Source organism: Anomalospiza imberbis, chromosome 14 (assembly GCF_031753505.1).
Source record: "Anomalospiza imberbis isolate Cuckoo-Finch-1a 21T00152 chromosome 14, ASM3175350v1, whole genome shotgun sequence".
Classification (NCBI taxonomy): Eukaryota; Metazoa; Chordata; class Aves; order Passeriformes; family Viduidae; genus Anomalospiza; species Anomalospiza imberbis.
Window position 1 is genome coordinate 2705012 of NC_089694.1, and position 18202 is coordinate 2723213.

At 38.7% G+C, this 18202-nt stretch overlaps 1 protein-coding gene across 10 annotated transcripts in view; it reads right to left on the reverse strand.

Moving 5' to 3' along the window:
* PCDH11X (protocadherin 11 X-linked) overlaps window positions 1–18202 on the reverse strand; it is a 426351-nt gene that overhangs the window by 344024 nt on the left and 64125 nt on the right. For 8 of the 10 annotated variants that reach the window (XM_068204552.1, XM_068204562.1, XM_068204559.1 and 5 more), the window contains 2 exons: window positions 17488–17535; window positions 11877–14363 (listed from right to left, as the gene is read on the reverse strand). In XM_068204552.1, the coding sequence (XP_068060653.1) occupies window positions 11877–14363; window positions 17488–17535 (2535 nt within the window). Of the gene's footprint in view, window positions 1–1848; window positions 5767–11876; window positions 14364–17487; window positions 17536–18202 lie in introns of those variants that run through there. The other 2 variants (XM_068204561.1, XM_068204553.1) reach the window with 2 other exon arrangements.

The following is an 18202-nucleotide window of genomic DNA, read 5'->3' on the forward strand; positions in this document are numbered from 1 at the left end:
CCAGCTCCAAACACTTTCTTTTTCAAAGGAAGGGAAACAATTTTAAGCAATCTACAAAAAACAGTTAGCAATACAACAAAGACACCTTACCTTTCAATCCCAATAAATCCCTGATCTGAATCACTTTTCAGCCCAGACATGAACACACATTTACATGTTCAAATACCTTCAGTTAGCAGCAGAATTCTGCTGCTTTCATCCATAATAAGTCAACACTAAAGCAATTCATAAAATATGTGACTTAAATGTGACTTAAAACTGCATCTGCAAAGATCTCTGATGTGACACGTAGGATTTTGATTCAGTTTCTCACCACAAAATTAATTATAGACTGAAAAGATCTTCCTTTCCCCTCATCCCTTCCCACCCTAACTCCTGCACGTGGTCATGACCTTGGCTGTGCAGACACTGGCCAAGTCTGGTTGTCAGAAAACCACAAAATTTTGAGTAATTTCCAATTACTCAGATACCCTAAACATTCCAAGGGAAGGAGTTTCCAAATTCCAGTCACCCGTTTGAAGTTCATTTGTTTGTCTGAAACACATGTGCCCAAGTGTCTGGAAAAAAACAGAATTTGTCCAGTGTTGGTTTCTTTCTCATACAAAAGAGGGAGAGAAAAACCAGCAGCACATGGATGGTTTAGATCCAGAGCTAGGAAAAGTATTTTTGTGTGGGAAAACCCATGATTGGAGAGGTTCATATCACAGCCCAGGAGAAAACAGAGAACGGGAGCAGAGGGCACCTCATCCATCCAAAAGCCATGGAACTTCTCTCAGGAAAGGATGAAAACAGTGCTGAGAACAACAGACCAAAATTCAGCTCATGATTCTTAGCTGGAATTCAGCCATGAGAAATCAAACCTCGTACTTCTGATATCATCATTCAGCTTTTATTGGTTATAAGTGATATCAGCTTGAATGAACACCTTCCTTGGAAATGAGAACATGAATAAAACCTATTTAAAAGATTGCAAAAAGTCAATAATGCCCCTGAAAAATTCCTGATATCACACTTAATATCCAGGTCTATGCATATAAATTACTGAATTTGATTTGCATGTGTCTATTTATGAAATAAGCAGAAGCTCATAATTTGAAGAAAATACAAATGTGTCATTTTGCAACATTTTCAGTGGTAAAATTTAAGAATATGAGTCTATTTAGTAGAAAAATTTGTATTTTAGAATACTGACTGTATAGGAATGAGTGAAATATCCTAGTGAAAGAATCACAGCACTATAACTCAAAACTGCACTTTTCATATTTGTATCCTAACCTCCAAATCACCAAGAGTCATTTTCTCACATATTGAGAACCCAGTACATTCTCAGAAGGGAAGACAAATCTTCCCAAAAATCAAATAATGTGGCAGATTGAAGTCCTCAGAGCCTGGCTATCTTTCACAGCAAGAGATATTGGGATGGGCACATCTCTGCAGTTTCAGTCTGTGCAATATTTACTGCCTAGAACCTTTGTTAATTGAAAGTGTGATAAATGTGTACAGACACCCTCATGTAGAGACAGATGTAAACACCCTCATGTGCATGGAAACATCATTGGAAAACGCGTAACTCTCGGAATTCCTGCTTAGATTTCTTTGCAAACATTGTAGACAAAAGAAATGTGCTGCTAAAGAGTTTGAGGTGTTCAAAGAGGCACATTCCTTCATGTTTCTTCTTGTAAAGCTTACATGTGGTTAAGTTATTTAATAATCATAGCTCCTAAACTGTGAAAAATACCAGTCTCTGTAGGGGCTTGGTGGTGGGCATGCATTAAGCAGACAGACCAGAGGTGTATTTAAAAGCAGTGCTTCTCCAGAAGGTACACAATATAATATATATAACAAATATAATAGTCAAACCAAATTTATTTTAGAAATAGATAAATAAGACATAAAAGGAACAGTGCTCAGTAATTCAATATTAAAGCAAAAATATATATTCAAATCATTTGTTAAAAAGATTTTACAAATAATACGTAAGACCAGGATACACCATAAATATATGTTTTATGGTAAAATGGGAAATCACCAGAGAAGTGTAAGAAAAAAAAAACCCTGCAGCATTACAGTTTATGTTAAAAATATAATTCTATTTACATCACAAACCAGTTTTGTTCCTGACAGCCCCCCACTGCCCTTCAGAACTGAACTCAGAAGGATTTAAATCCCCCAAAGTTCCTGCAGTGCCTCGATTGCTCTCAGGAGTGTTTGAGGTCGGGTGGGAGGGAGCTTTGGTAGACACACAAATCCATAAGAATTCCAGAATAATTGGCAAAACAGCACTGGCTGCAGCCAGCTCATCCGAGAGCCAGCCCTAGCTGCGGTGCTGGAGGGCTGCAAGCAGCCATGGGATCACTCACACCTAAAAGTGGCAATAAATAAAGAAGTTTTCTCTTTGTTCTGCCCCACATTGCACTGGAACCGACCCAAAGCCCTGGGGCTTTCCCTACAGACACGGCCTGGCTGCTCTGGAGATGAGGCAATGAGCACCAGAGAAAAGGGGGAATTCCTTGAGAAGTTTATACTGAGGTGACCGTAATAATTGCAGTCTCAAGTATAATAAATATATTGATACTCCAAACAAAGTAGAATGAGCTGTCAAGTTCAAAAGTAACATTTGGTCAACTCAGTGATTTTTGCTCATAATTCACTCTGACTTCTAAGCAGTCAGAAAAAAAAATATTTCTGTAGGTGAAAACATTTGAGAAACAGAGTTGGTTTTGAAACACATATATCTAGCTTTGACTGAGGATACTAATACTATTTAAATAAACAATAATAGAATTTTTTGACTGGCCTTCATCACAGAAAAGTGTAGAAATTGATATCCAGCACACACACATATTTGGTCAATAGCCATTAGGCTTTCATGTACCCATTCAACCATCAGGAGGAAATGAATTCTGAACAAGTTTTATTCCAGTCTATGAAAAAACAACTTTTTAAAAAGTGATATTTAGATGTAAGAAAACAAAAATTGAAACAGAAAAAACACATGAAACGGAGCCACTTAAGAGGTTTCTGGCTTTCCCTAAGGGCATTTGGAAGGTTCTCATGTTTGGCTGGGCTGACTCATGAGAGAACCAGAGGAGGGAGATTACTGATTGGGCCCAGTAATTAAACCATGTTATGTACCTTTTATTTCATTTATGCAACTTTTAGACATTTTAAAATCATCCTAGATGCTTTCAGAATTATTTATTGGTAGACTGGAATGATAGGACCAGTGTAATACTAGGAAAATGTTAGAGCTTCAGTTAAGTTAAAAGCAAAGGACCTCGAAATGAAGTATATTCTTCTCTGAAAGCACTTAACTGGTGCCATTTAAGTAGGTGCAAGAAAGGGACTTATCAAAGGTTATCTGCATACTCAGTGTAAGAAAGTAGGCACTTCTAGAAGGTATGCAGTCCTAAAATCAAAATAACCTGCTACAGCCTATCTATGTTTTGTCACCAACAGAGAAAAAATCTGAGGGCAACTACATGTTCACTTGAGATGACTAAATTTCATTATTAAAAAAAAACAAAAAACAAAAAACAAAAAAGAACCCAAAAAATGTTTGAATGTAAGCACTGAAATTATTTGGTGCTTCTCTTAATCAAACATTAAGTTTACGTATAGGGGTTTTCTTAAAAAGGAAACCCAACCTAATTCTTGTAAGGAGAGAAATCCAAAGACTCAAAGTAAAAACAGACCCTCAAAGCCTGTGCAATCATCCTGTCTGCCTGACAAAGTACTCTGAATGGGGCCCAAGGGCTGTCACTCAATCACTGAATTTTCCCATCACCCACCTAGGAAACACCTCCGCAAACAACTGGAGCGGCAGCCAGCAGGAGCAGCGTGTGGGACCCCAAACAGCACTTCTGGGAGAAATCCCAGAATGGATTTTAAACTGGCTGAGCTGTGGCACTGAGTCCATAAATGTCACTGCATGTCTGACCACTGGGAGTCTTGGGGGATTTTCGTTTGAAGCATAAATGCTGCAAGGCTGCTAAAAATAGGAAGAGCAAAACTGTCTGACAGGTACATGAACTTCTTCCCAAGAAAATGATCCCATCGTGGGAAATGAAAAGCTCTCTGTAACAGTCATAGCTATAATTATGCGATACAATATGCTGAATTACAATACGTACTTCATTATTAATAGAATTTATTTTACAGATCAAATAGCCAAATACACATTGTTTTTTTAAAAGAGCCAGATAGCAAATGTGGAGCAAACTATAGGCAACAGTCATGGTAGACATTCTGCAGTCCAAGAACTGAGGCAACGTGATTATTAAGTACAAGCCTATAAATATCTTTACATCAAACATACAGTAATGTGTAAGGATTCCATGTTGTAATCTAATTCATGAATCATTAATAACTTTTTTCTTTAAAAGAAAGTTCTATATACTGTATACATCCCAGTTAAAAGCAGTGTCTGTATTTCATTTTATTCTAGCAAACTAACATTACATGTCTTCATATAAGTGCAGAAAACAGGGTTCTTTATACTCCTTTGCTTCCTAAGAGATTTTGCATTGTGTATGAAATCTAATATTATAGATGATACATATTAAGCATTACTTCCTAAAGTGTGAGGCAATATACAAGAACTTGCAACCAACCTTCAAACAAAGCTATGATACTCAAGATTTATTTTGTAAATGCGCTGTGCTGAATAACAAGTGATAATATAAAAAGCTTTAGTTAAAAAAAAAAAAAGAAACAACAAACAAAAAACAAAAAAGTCAACCAACCAAACAAAAAAAACTTTATAGAAGAATAATTGGGGAATAAAAAGAAACAATAGTCGGCCATTTACCCCCATGTGCTGGCAAACAGTGAAAAAATTATGTCTACTATTTCCTATTTTATTACATTGAAAACCAAGCCACTGGAATTGTGACTTTTTCTTTTTAAATAAAAACATTTCAAAAGGTTAAATGTTTGGCACCTTTAAATAGATATTATTTAGACTTCAGCAAGGAAAATTAAAATTAAATTTTCTTTTTAAAATTATGTGGGTGCTTTCCAGTTATTTAAAAGGTGACCATTTATTACAAAATGTTGTGGATAAGAAAGCGGGAAGTACTAGTTTTTCACTACTACTAATGTGCCTAAAAAATGAGAAAGCAGTGACTTGATCATTTCTATTTATGATCCATAGCAGCAATATCATAATTAAAAATATTATGGATACATATAAATAACACTTAACTCTTAACATGTATAATGGTGCTATAAGTGACAACACCTCAGTTGTTTTTCTTTTAAAGGCAGGGAGTATAAAGAACTTTACATTCTCTTTTTAACATATGAATAAAATTTATTGCTCCCTTTTAATATATTTATAGAAACAAAATTCCTAATTGTTTCAACTAAAATAAATAAGGAGAAAAAAAAAAATCTGGGACAAGAAGATGATTACAAGCAAAGTAAATTTACCATAATCACCAACTGTGAAGAAGGATGGGTCACATTACTTTGTTTTCTTAGCAAAACTACGTTATAGAACACTATAGCACAACGTACTAAAATTTCTTTGTCTTTTCCTTTTAAAAAAAATCCTTGCCCTTGATACCTTTCAGTAGGGCAGCTTGAACAGTTCATGGTCACTTCCAAACCCCTCTGGAGATGAGACGATAAATTTCTTCGGCAACCAGAGACAGGACAAAGGGCTTTCTCGTGCTATTTCCTTGTTTCCATGTTTGCTGGCTTAACATCATTGAGTACACGTACGACTTCAGTACATAACATCAGCTGCGATGGCCTTCAGAGCTGGCAAACAGAGAAACAGCATGAGAAAAGCCCTTTCCTGCAGCATTTTCACCATAAATTGTCACGCTCGCTTCCAAATTTCTACCAGATCTCAAGCACTGTGCGGTCTGAGATGTTCTAAGTAACCAACTATTCCTGGTGTGTCTGTGCTCCCAGCACAGGCAAGGATCTCCACACACAGAGCACAAATGCTGCAGCAGAAGGAGCCACAGAAATAGCTTCTATGGATATTATTCTAAGTTTCTTACTCCTTTTTTTGCTTTATCCACTCAAACCCAAAATGTTGCAAGATTAGAGCTGTCAGAAGGCTGCTGCACTACCTAGAACAGGTTCTACAGGGGTTTTGTGGACTTCATGCAAAAACATTGCTCCTAAAAGCATAAAATATTTTTTATTTGAAGAATTATTTGGCATCTTTAATCTAAATTTACCATCAACGGGATTTAGTACTAAAGATTTACAGAAATTAAGCCATTCTGATCAATTATTTGACAGAAAAGAAAGCACTGTCAATACCACAGCCCCCAAGACACCAGCCACTCACTGGTCAGGAAATTGCTATCAACTGCAGATTATTGAGTGCAATACCTTCTGGGAGAAAACAGGAAAATAAACAAGTGTGAAAATTAAACCAGAGTTAAGTCAGACTTCACTGTTAGCAATGGTTTATAGTTAAGTAAGACATTTGAAATAGCACAGTTGAGTCACAAGGAGAAAAGAGTAAACTTTTCAGTCACTGGAAAAAAATCATGTGAAATGCACTTAATGTTTGAAAAATCAAATTGCTTCTACCCCAAGGCAAGTGGCTCTTGGAGAGGGAGCTCTGTGTCATTCTGGCTTGCACAAAAATCACTGTTATTAATGCTGGAATCTCTTTTACCAACTTCAGTGTAAACTCAGTCAGTGAGCTCTTTCTGGGGAAAAAAAAGAAAAAAGTGCCTTTGCTCTGAATTAATTTGTTTGGTTGTTTTTGGGTTTTTTTTTTTTTTTGGTCATGTCCAAAAACTTTCATTATTTCCTCACACAAAACACAGTTTTTTTTTTTCACTCCTTTTCATGCTCTTTTTTTGCCTTCTACTATGAGGCAAAGGGGACACTTTCCAAATATCTTCCTCCATGCTTTTCTAGTGAAAAGTATTAAAAGAAATCACTGAAGATTTTCTACCAGTGTTGCACAGAGGACAAGCATTTTCTTGAGCAGCTTTACTTCAGTAGTGATGCACATTTAAATAATTGCTTTTTAACTTCTGACTCGCACACTTTGTCTCATATTCCAATTAGAAATCTCTTCTTCAAATTCAAATTTCTTTTTTTTTTTTTTTTTTTTTTGGTGAAATGTATGTACATGGCAGCAGATCAGAACCACAAGCAAAATTACCAGTCAGAAAATTAAGGTAAAATAAGGAGAATACTTAGAATCATAGCAATCCATTTTGAAATGGCTTTTAGGAAAGGCTTATACCAACAGTTATTTAGCTAAAATTTAGGAGAAAATGTTCTTTGAGTGTAATTTACTCTGTATCTGCCAATATAGAATACCAGTACTATGTCTATTTTACACCTCAGAGCATCAGCCCTGCCTACTGATGATTACAGGATTCTAAATTAAACTCACTCTTATTACACAAAACAAAAATCCTGCAGCTAAAGATTGACAGAACAGGTGAGTTTCAGAGCTGTTCTTTTCAATATTCCTTCCACTCACATCCTGAGCACAGTGTTCCATTAGTGTAATGACATTTCACCACATTTTAAATCAGAAACCCAAATATCCCCTAGGTCTAAGCAGGCATGGGTAGAATCACAGAATGGAGGCTGTGGAGGCCCAAAATGCAATATATTTGAAATGAGGGCTACTTCCCATTCAGATTTCTGTGAGGGTGTAATGTCTGTCTCCATCAGCTCCAAACGAACCAGCAGAGATCACCGTGACATCTGAAACTCCTATTCATAAGTGTGGATAAGTTCACAGATGAGAGAATCCCGTCAGCTGAACACCACTAATGAAGATTTGCATCAGCCAACATGACAGAAATCCATCTCCATGCCTGTTCCCTCCCTCAGCTGCTCCCCCAACACGGTGCAGTGTCCAGGCAGTGCAGCTGAACTCACTGACAGACCAGAGACCCGTGGGGTGCAGGGAGAAGCCCCCAGAAAGGCAGAAAACCCCAGATGCGGAGCACATTGCACCTTCCAGCTCCTCCAGTGGCGGAGGTGCTGCCTCAATGGGCACTAAAGTTCCTCCAGTCAGAAAAACCCTATTCTGGAGTTAAAGATGGAAACCCAAAAGACCACAGGATCTGAGTGACCAGGTGTAAATTTGCCAAGATTTCCCCTGTCCCTGTAGTATGCGTTCTACTGTTTTCAAACAAAAGGCACATCTGAAGCAGCATTCAGTAAAAGAAAGGGACAAGAAGAAGGAGAATGCACAGCAAGTTCTGATGAATCTTTGCAGCTTTGCCTTCTTTGAGTCAAGCTGCCACAGATAACACTGTGCTCTATAATTGTGCATGTTTTGACTAGACAGGCTGATACCTAGACAGGCATTTGAAATGTCTGAATGTTGTTTTAAAGTGCATGAGCAAAGATTTCAGATTTTGAAATTGTGTTACATGAAAATGAGACTGAAGCAAACTCCTCTCCCTTCTTCTCATCATTCCCATGCAAATGCAAAGAGAATTAGAAGATTTGTGTCAGTGTGGAACACTTCACACAGTTTGCTCCCACTGAGGTGAACATCAAAAATAACTGAGCTTTTACAAAGCTTGCAGACAAATAAACTTTAAGGATGCTCTATGTTTCTGCACCAAAGATAATTTCTGCGAGGCCCACGACTGCCAAAACAATGGAAATCTGATGACATGGAAAGTCAGTTTTATTTTTATTACACTCCAGATATGCTAGTTTGAAAAGCCTTATTATGAATAAGCCCCTTCACAATTTATCACTTGGTAAAACTGCTTTAAAAGAATTATCTCGACTACATCCCCCAAAAAAGGGCTACTCTGAGGGTCTATTGTCACTGGTAGTGATTAACTCCTCCTGGTAACTTCAGAGTAGTATCGTGCCTCTGCCCATTGCCCTCTCTCACATAAAAATAGAGAAAAATTTGACCTCTCTCTGAGGGGACATTACATTAAGAACATGCTTTCCCTCTTCAGTTTCCTGACGTTTATGATTCAAAGTGTCCTCAGCTGCTTCGGGAGTCTCCAATTGCTTCCCCATAAAAATTTCAGCTGTGGCACTGCTGTATTTATTTGCCCACATGATCACTAAAGAGATATTTTGGGGGTTTTTAGTAGAAAAATCTTTCTATCTTTGCTTACATGCTTTTTGAATACAACTGCTATAATGACTTTCTGTCATTTTACAGATCACTTAGACAAATTTAGCAGTAGAGCAAAGGCATAATTTCCTTTCTTTAAAGACTTGAATCAATACCATTCAGACAGACACAAAATTTAGAGCTTCCAAAGAAAACATATATTTTTAGCTGTAACACAATATTGTTTCAAATATCTGAGTAGAAAGTCTTGCATGGACAAACCTAACAATCGTTGAGATGCACAGTCTATAATAATTTCAGTCCCCAATACAAACTGAAGAGACACTTCACAGTGAACAGAACCTTCTTTGCACTCCTTCAGAACTTTTGCCTTGTAAAACAGCTGCACCATGGTAAAAGTGATAGATGATGTAACTTTCCCCTCACATCAGGCATCTTATTTTCCCTTTTCAAATTAGCACAGCTCCCTTGTTAACTGAACTGACTTGTCCTACAGTTTTCTGCAAATTCAGAGAGTGCCTGACGCAAAATCATCCGGAACCACAAGGATCCTGTTGGTGTTTGAGGCTGAAGGGTGGTGGGACAACAGCTGGAGACACTGTGCCCTCAGGATTATTTCTATTTTTATTTGTTTTTGTTTTTTTTTTTTCTTTTTTGCTGGCTAACAGAGTAGCCTGTCCTGTGACACCTTCCAGAGCCCCACAGGAGACAAAACTACCCAGACTACAAATACAAAGCCAGGGTAGGAGTGACTTTTAAAAGATCTGTTGAGTTTTAAGAAATTCTTTACTTATTTTACTTACCAAGAAATACAATTTTCATTTAGTCACAGTTGAACACAACACAAAGGATTTCCTCTAATGGCCCAACTTATGTAAATAATGCATTAATGAAATTACATAAATTTAAATTTAAGTATGAATTCATGTGTTTAAAGGTGAATGCTGGTTCCAAATTAGTGTAAAGGGCCATTGTGGTGATTAGTTACCCTTCCTCCAAACAAGGTGTTCACTTTATGCAGAAAAATATCTCTGAAAGAAGGATAGCTGCAATTTTAACAAAATCAGTACAAACAGTAACAATAATCTCTTTTTTATCTGTTCACCATATCATCCTAACAATGTTAGGTGCAGCTCTATGAAGATAAGCTGGTATCAGCTAGTGAGCATTAAAAAAAACCCCACAGTTCTATTCTGCTTTTCCAGATAGGAACCCCCTGTCACAGACCTTTAAGGCACAGATAAAAGGAAATGCTCTTTCCCCCAACCAACTTCTGCAGAAGAGAATTGCTTCCCATGCCACTTTCTAGGTTTTCACTGCCACAGAAGGGGCTTTGAGAGTCACGAGCTTGCTTTCTTTGTTAGCAGCATTACTGCACGACAAAGTGTGTTTCAGCAGACAATGGAAGAACCTTTTTGACTCACAGGAACTGCACCAGAACTCCATTGAAAAAAATCACTTAGATCAGGCCCAGAGAAATGCTGAAAACAGCACTGCCCTCTGCTCAGAGTTCTGGGAGTTCAAACAGATGAACCAGCTGGCAAGAGGCTTTTCTGATACGTAATTTAACTCAACACACCTAAATACATTTCTAAAAAATGTTATGCACAGTGATATAGATTACCATACAAATTTGTGTTGGTAAAGGGAACGAAAAACAATAAAAGAAACAACATATCCTGAAATTTTCAAAGATATGATGACTGCTCTGAATGAGAAGCTTTTTTTAAGCACGTTGTTATCATTACAGTTGTAACAAAACTAAGTTCCCAGAAAAAAATTCAGCTGGAGGAAGAAATTTACCATCCTCATGCTGAGTATTTGTTCCTGAGCAATATATTAAGTTAAACATATTATCAAGTTAAAATATATTATGAATAATAAAATAAACACTTCTGAAGTAAGTGTTACTTTAGTGATTAATTCCTTGACCAACTAAAGCTTAACTAGAAAACTATCCCCACTGAAAACTTTGTGTTACTTGGGAAGAAAGAGAGGCAAATAGAAAAACAGAAAAGTTTTATTAAACTGTTCAACATATGGATAAATATTAGATTCTATTTCCAGTGACTTAAAGCTTTTCTGTAGGTTCTTCAAGAATAAAGGGTACTTGAGTTCTCAATTTATTTTTAATTTTAAGCTGAGGATTCTTTAGACATTTCCTTTGTTGTACTGCATTTCTAAGAAGCTAATACCTGGTTTATCAGGCAGAGCAGCAAATAAGTGAGCTCAATTATGCTGATGCTTCTAATTCTTCCCCTAACTTTGCCTGCCAGCTGTGTCATTCCACCAGATTTAAGGCTCCCTCCAGTCTGAAAATGCCTGAAACTCTCGGAGGAAAATCTTCTCCTGCTCCTGAGAGACCTTGAAGCAAAGCTACGCCCAAATGAAGGCTGCAATTCCAGACTCCATTAATATTAAGAACCACTTATGAGCTTCTCTAAAGCTTTATTGCTTTCCACCTAGTTTGCTTGGATCCTCGAGCACACCAGGCTGGAGAGGACAGTCCCACTCTGAGCCTTCCGAGCTACTCGAGGTCCCGTGGTGAGGTGGGAAGTGCCATGCTGCCATCTGCAGTCAGGACACCACCACAGGGATCTCTGCCTGCTCCATCTCCTCACAGACAACGCTCTTTTCCCTTCTCATTTTCTGCCTTACCGCTCAGGAAGCTGGAATTGTTTGTTTTACAACGCCTCGATCGAATACGGACTCTCAAAGCTTTACTCCTTGCAGGAGAACTTATCTTGCAGCGCTTCAAACTGGAGTTATAGGACTGGCAAAGTAAGAAGGGAAGGAGGAAGAAAGCACCTTAAAATTCCATTACCTGTCTGGTGTGTATGGGGCCTGGGGTCTTGAAGCCTCCTTGACAGCTGCATTCAGAAACACTGTAAGGGTCCGAGCTGCTGGATGAGCACTTGGAAAGTGAGTCACAGCCCACCACAAAGGTGTTATCTAGAGGCAATTCCTGAATGACATGGTGCTTCTTGGGGGGTACAGGAGTCTCAGGTTTAATTTGAAAGGTAGGCTGTGGAGAAGCAGACTTGTAGTGCTTTGCTAAGTCTGGGCTATCAGGTTTAAATGTGGTTGGTGTGGTGGCCCAGTTATATTTTCCCATAGTCTGTTCTTCTAGCTCTACAGGAATGTCTAAAGTGCCATTTATGTGCTCGTGGCCAGGATCATCAGGCTTAGATTCTTCAATAGTCACAAAGTTGAGGAGGAGACTCTTTGGAGAGCGCTTCTTCTTCTTCTTCTTTTTCTTGATCTGCCTATTCTCTTGGTTGGGGGAAACCCATTCACCACTCTGCTTATTTTTTTGGACAACCTTGTGCCTGGGCGTCTGGTGGCACCGGACTAAAGCGGTAACAAAAATTACCAGAATAACTGTCATGGTGCCTGCAATAATGGCAATGATGATCTTGACGTAATCATTGGTCTGTGGGGTTATCTCACCATCCCCAATGTTCTGGCCAACTGGAGTTTCCATATTCCTACGCACCAGCTCTTGCACGTAGGAGCTGTTGGTGACTGTCTCGTTCACAAACAAGTGCACAAGAGCTATCGTGTAAAGAGACTCCGGCTGTCCCAGGTCATTCACCTTGATCACCAGTCTGTGCAGGCCATGATCTGATGTAATTACCTTCTCTTTCAAAGTGATATTGCCTGTTAATTGGTCAATGGTAAACAAGCCCCTGGAGTTCCCACCTATGATGCTATAGCGGAGCTCTGCGTTCATTCCCGTGTCATTATCAACTGCAAAGACTTTAGTGACTACAGACCCCGGGCTTGCTGACGTTGGGACCAACTCATAGGAATAATTAGATGAGGGAATAACAAAAACAGGCCTGTTATCATTTACATCAACAACATTGATGGTCACTTTGGCAGTTGAGGAACGCTGCAGTCTTCCTCCATCCACTGCTTTCACCTGGAAAGTGTATGACCCCTGCTGCTCCCTATCAAAGGTTATATTAGGCCTTATTACACCAGTAAGTGGATCTATAATGAAATTATCTCTACCATTTAAGATAGAGAGAGTGACTGCAGCGTTGTCTCCCGCGTCAGCATCCGTAACTGTGATAAGCCCCACTGTGCCATACATGGGCAGGTTTTCTGGCACATAGAAATTATATTCATTATGTGTGAAAGCAGGGCTGTTATCATTCTGGTCCAGCACTGACACCGTCACGGTAGCATTGGTCTGCAAAGGTGGCATCCCATTATCCTTAGCCAGCACAGTGAAAGAGTACCTGTCTTGCTTTTCTCTGTCCAGCTTTCTCACGGCTGTCAAGATGCCTGTGCGGCGGTCCAGGTTGAAAATTGGGGGCGCGTCGGAACCCAGGATGTAGCTGATCTCGGCATTCCGCCCGCTGTCAGCATCTGTAGCACTGATCTTGGTTAGCTGAGTACCAGGAGCGTTGTTTTCAGGGATGGAAAGGCCTATGATAGGCTGTGTGAAAACTGGGGCGTTGTCGTTTTCATCCTTAATTTTGATCAGGAGCATTGCAGACTGGTTTAAGGGAGGCTTCCCTGAATCTGAAGCCACTATTTTGATGGCATATTCCCGTGTAGCTTCATAGTCTAGAAAGGTGGCTGTCTCCAGGAGAAACTGATTATCAAACACTGGTTTTAGCCTGAAAGGAACATCATGATCTGTAAAACAGGTAACTTTCCCATTCTGATCAGCATCCTTGTCCATCACTGTTATCAAAGCAATTTTTGTATTAAGGGGGGCCTTCTCAGACAAAAGCACTGTCCCATTCACCGGATTGATGATGTACCTGGTGTCTATGGACGGGACATTGTCATTAATATCTGTGACATTAACAGTCACCGTGGCTCTTGACGGAGTGGAGCTGCCATCGCTGGCCAGAACAGTCAATTTGTGAACAGGAGATTCCTCCCTGTCCAGCGGCTCCCTGATGGTGATGAGGCCAGTGGTGTTATCGATGGCAAAGAGCCTTTTGGCCAGGCTGGAGATCTGGTTGCTGAAATAGAAGTGGATTTGTGCATTGGAGCCCAGGTCTGCGTCGGTGGCGTGGAGCTGAGACACAGAGGTGCCCACGGGGGCATTTTCGGGCACGCTGACCTCGACGTCGTTCTCCTTGAAGACCGGGCGGTTGTCGTTGACATCGGTCACCGTCACCTGCAGGATGGCAGTGCTGGACCTCGGGGGGCTCCCACCATCTTCAACTTTGATTTTCATCACATAGGTGTCCTTCTGCTCCCTATCCAGGATCTGCTGGACAATCAGTTGAGGCCACTTATCTCCCTCAGGTGTCTCAGTTATGTCAAGACCAAATACATTTTGACCCTACAAGACACAGAAAGAACACACTTTAGCTTGATGGTGTATTTAAAAAAAAAATATCACATTATTTTTCTGAAATTGTCATAGGATATATATTTATGCATATACTCTATACAGGATTATACATTTTTATATTTATGTTTATTTTTCCATATCTAGTTTTGCTTTAATCCCCAGAGCCTTGAGAAAGCTTCAGAGCAAGCATGGCAATAAGCAGCTACTCTAGAAAAAGGGGAAATGTGAGAGTGGTGGTGAGTTTCTCATCCAAATTCTCTATTTCTAAAGAAAAGTTATTAAATTCCTGGACTGATATAATTCAGTTTCTCTGTTGTATGAGTGAGTGTGGAAATGAGGAATGAAGACAAAGTTCAGTCACTGGAGAACCTATTCCAATATTCAATTTCAAGGAAACCAACAGAGATAAAGGGATTATTTGACTGTTTGTGGTGCAACTCTGGACATGATCTGAAACAATTAGCATTAGAAAAAAACCCCAAATCAAAACAAAAAAACAACCAAACAAATTAAAAAAAAACCCACCAAACCAATAGCATCATTGATGAAGTGCTTACTACATCATTTAGATGTCAGATGATACAGACAAAACTAGGTCCCAACAGTTCACCAAAAATTTATTTAAAATTTCATTTAACTACTCCTGCATTCATCACTCTATGTTTTATATTTGTAGTGAAATTACAATCCCAGTGAAAAAAAGAAGATCTATTTTCATTTCAAAAAAAATCACAGAACTGTGAGATCAATTTGAAAATTATCAATATTTTCCTGGGGTTTGTTGAACATCTCTGGAGCTGTACCAAAATGCTACATATATTGCACAAACACAGCTTTTTTAAAAAACAGTAGTGCTGACAAATCTGCTAAAATAAATATTGGAATCTAGAACTAAATTCCCTCTCTCTTCTTCTGTCTCTTCAGACAAGCAGGAATGAAGAGCAGTGTAATTACCCTCTTTTCTCATATCTCACCACACAGAGGAAAGATATAAAGGCAGTTTTTCAGCCACATCTTCCATAAGGGCAGGGCTAGAATGCAGATGGCTAATGCTGAATGTGTGGGATGACCAGAAAAAAGAAGGCATAAATAAAACTGTGGACTAACCAGGAGTTTCTTTTTATGTGTAATATTTGTAATAATGAACAACTGTTCTTTCTCTGCTTATTCTTCTCCTCTTTCACCCTCACTCAGGTATTTGCCATAGAATCATAGATGGTTTGGGCTGGAAGGGACCTTAAAGATCCTCTCATTTCCACTGGACCAGGTCCACTTGTGTTCTGAACTGGTTTGAGACACTCCAGAACAGAGCAAAAGAAAACATTCCCAGTCTTCAAGGTTCCTTATTTCTCATTAGTTGCAGAAGATTTGTGTCCCCCGTATCTTGTACCCACCACTAAATGAATACATTTATAACTTCTACACACTTCTGAGCGAGGCTGAATTCTCACTGAATTGTTTCTCAAAGCCAGATTTTGACTCTACATAAGCCATCTTTTATTTCATGGGACAGAACTATTCATCCAGACATGCAAAAATCACTGTACCATTTGCACAGCATTTGTGGCAACATTAAGTTGCAACTGGGGACAGTATAAAGTAAACTGGAACACATTTTGAAGTAATAAAACAAATACAGATTTGGCTTCTTTAGCAGAAGGCATGAAAATATAAGCCCTGCAAATAGTTTCTAAATCAAGATATACATTTTGAACCAATTAGGGTAAATTTTAGAATGGTAATTCTATGCTGATAGGAAGCAGAGCATGAGTTTCCTCTTCATATTCAATCTGGCTAGCAGTTATTTGCAATAAATTTCATAATTACTAAGAAATTATAAATTATATATTCTATGCTCCAACATAGATTCCAGAGGAAAGAAAATAGCAGAAGCCAGAGTAAAAGCAACCTGTCAGCTGTCTTTACCTCTTTATTTGTACACAAGTTGACAGATGGGCACTGATTATTCTGTCATTAGATCCCACAGCTACAAGAACTAGGTACAGACTTTGAATTCACGTGGCTGCACGTCTATGTGCCCATCTCTGCTTTTCTCATCCAGTATGGGAGAGGGGATTTTCATCATAGCAGATGAGTTTGATATAAAGTGTGGTGCTTTAGCTCCCCATTATTAGCTGTGAATGACTAGAGAACAGAAAATAATGCAAATATCTCTTCCAAGTTCATTATTAACGCTTGAATAATTTTCTATGGAAATAAATATTACCCATGTCTATTTCTTCCTATTCATTACAGGTTTAGACATCTTTTTAAACCACAGAAAAAACATTACAGAGAAGTAGACTTTCTCTTAACTCTAACAAGAGTTGAAACAAGAATATTTCACGTTGTTTAAGAGATACGGTTAGGTGTGATATGCTGCAAATTAACAAACACATTTTCTAAGAACAGATAGTTCTCACATTCTAAATACTCCAAAAAATTGAAGAAGCATTCAAGAAATAAATTTTTAAGATTATAAATATCTAATTCTCTCTATTATGAGCAAAGAAGTGAGAACTGAGAAACACGAAGAAAAACCTTCAGGATTAATTTCTTGATGTTGAAGTAAATAGCTCTATCATCATTATAATTTGAGTGAAGTTAAAATTTCCTTTAGGGTCAGATTTCTACTGGGACTGAACTGCACCTCAGTCACCACATTATCCCACTGATCTGAAGGATTTGTTCACACTGGGAAGGGCAAGAGCCCATTGGAAAAGCACAGTAGATAATTAACAGTTATAGAATACCTTTGCCCATTAAAACAACTGGTAGAAATAATCTGCTCCATAGATATCTCTACCCTTACAGAAGAAAGGGAGTGAGAAATACAAGAGATTGACTGTTTAAATTTAAAAATACAATTTAAGCACTAATTATTGGAGGCAAACCAAAGTTATGCCCATCCCAGAGCCTGGATTAACTTAAAGAGGTTCTGACCCTGCTCATAAGATCCCTTATCAGGGCAATAAGGAGCTCTGTTACCTTATCCAATTTTCATTACAGACTTTCCATGGGCTTACACACACAGTCTCTCAAATAATGAATCTTTCTTGTTCCCTGAGGATATTCAGATTCTTGTTGAACACTCCCTACTGTGTATATTTACCTGGTCATTTGTAATGGATCCAAATGTCCTTTTCGGAGCTGTTTTGGGCTGTCATGTGAATAAAAAATTAGAGAGGATTTTAAAAATTGCAACATTTAGGTGGTTTCATAAATACATAATCAATGACACACGGACACATAGTGTGGTAAGCTAGAGCAGGCCCTAAGTGCTACAGACAAGACTGGATGTGACAAAGTGCACCAGAAGTCTACACACAGATATTGCATTTCATAGCTTTTCACCACAGGATTTTGTTAAATCTGTGGGGTACTGACTGCCTGGACACTGCTGGGAAGAATGGGAAAATAGATCAGCTTCTGGCTAATGCTGATAACAGAGGCACAGTCCACTGTGTTCAAAACATCCTATGGACCTGCACTTGCAGAGCAGTAAATTGGCAGAAAGCAGGAATTTCTCAAAGAAGTGGGGAAGGGAAAGAATATTGTGCTAAATAGTGCTACAAACCCAACTACTTGTAATACAGAGAACTCAGATTGAGAGAGGCTACCAGTGATTGTTCCTTAAAACGTACTAATTATGTCATTGTGTGTAACAAGTCTCCTTTGTTAGCTGACAAAGGGTAGATCAACGCTGTCCCCAGTCTTCATTCAAAAGAGGATTCTGAACCTCCAGAGAAAGCCTCAGGAGCAAAGACAGCTCATTGTTTTGTGGCTACATCTTCACCCTACACTTATCAACACTTCAGGCACTGTAA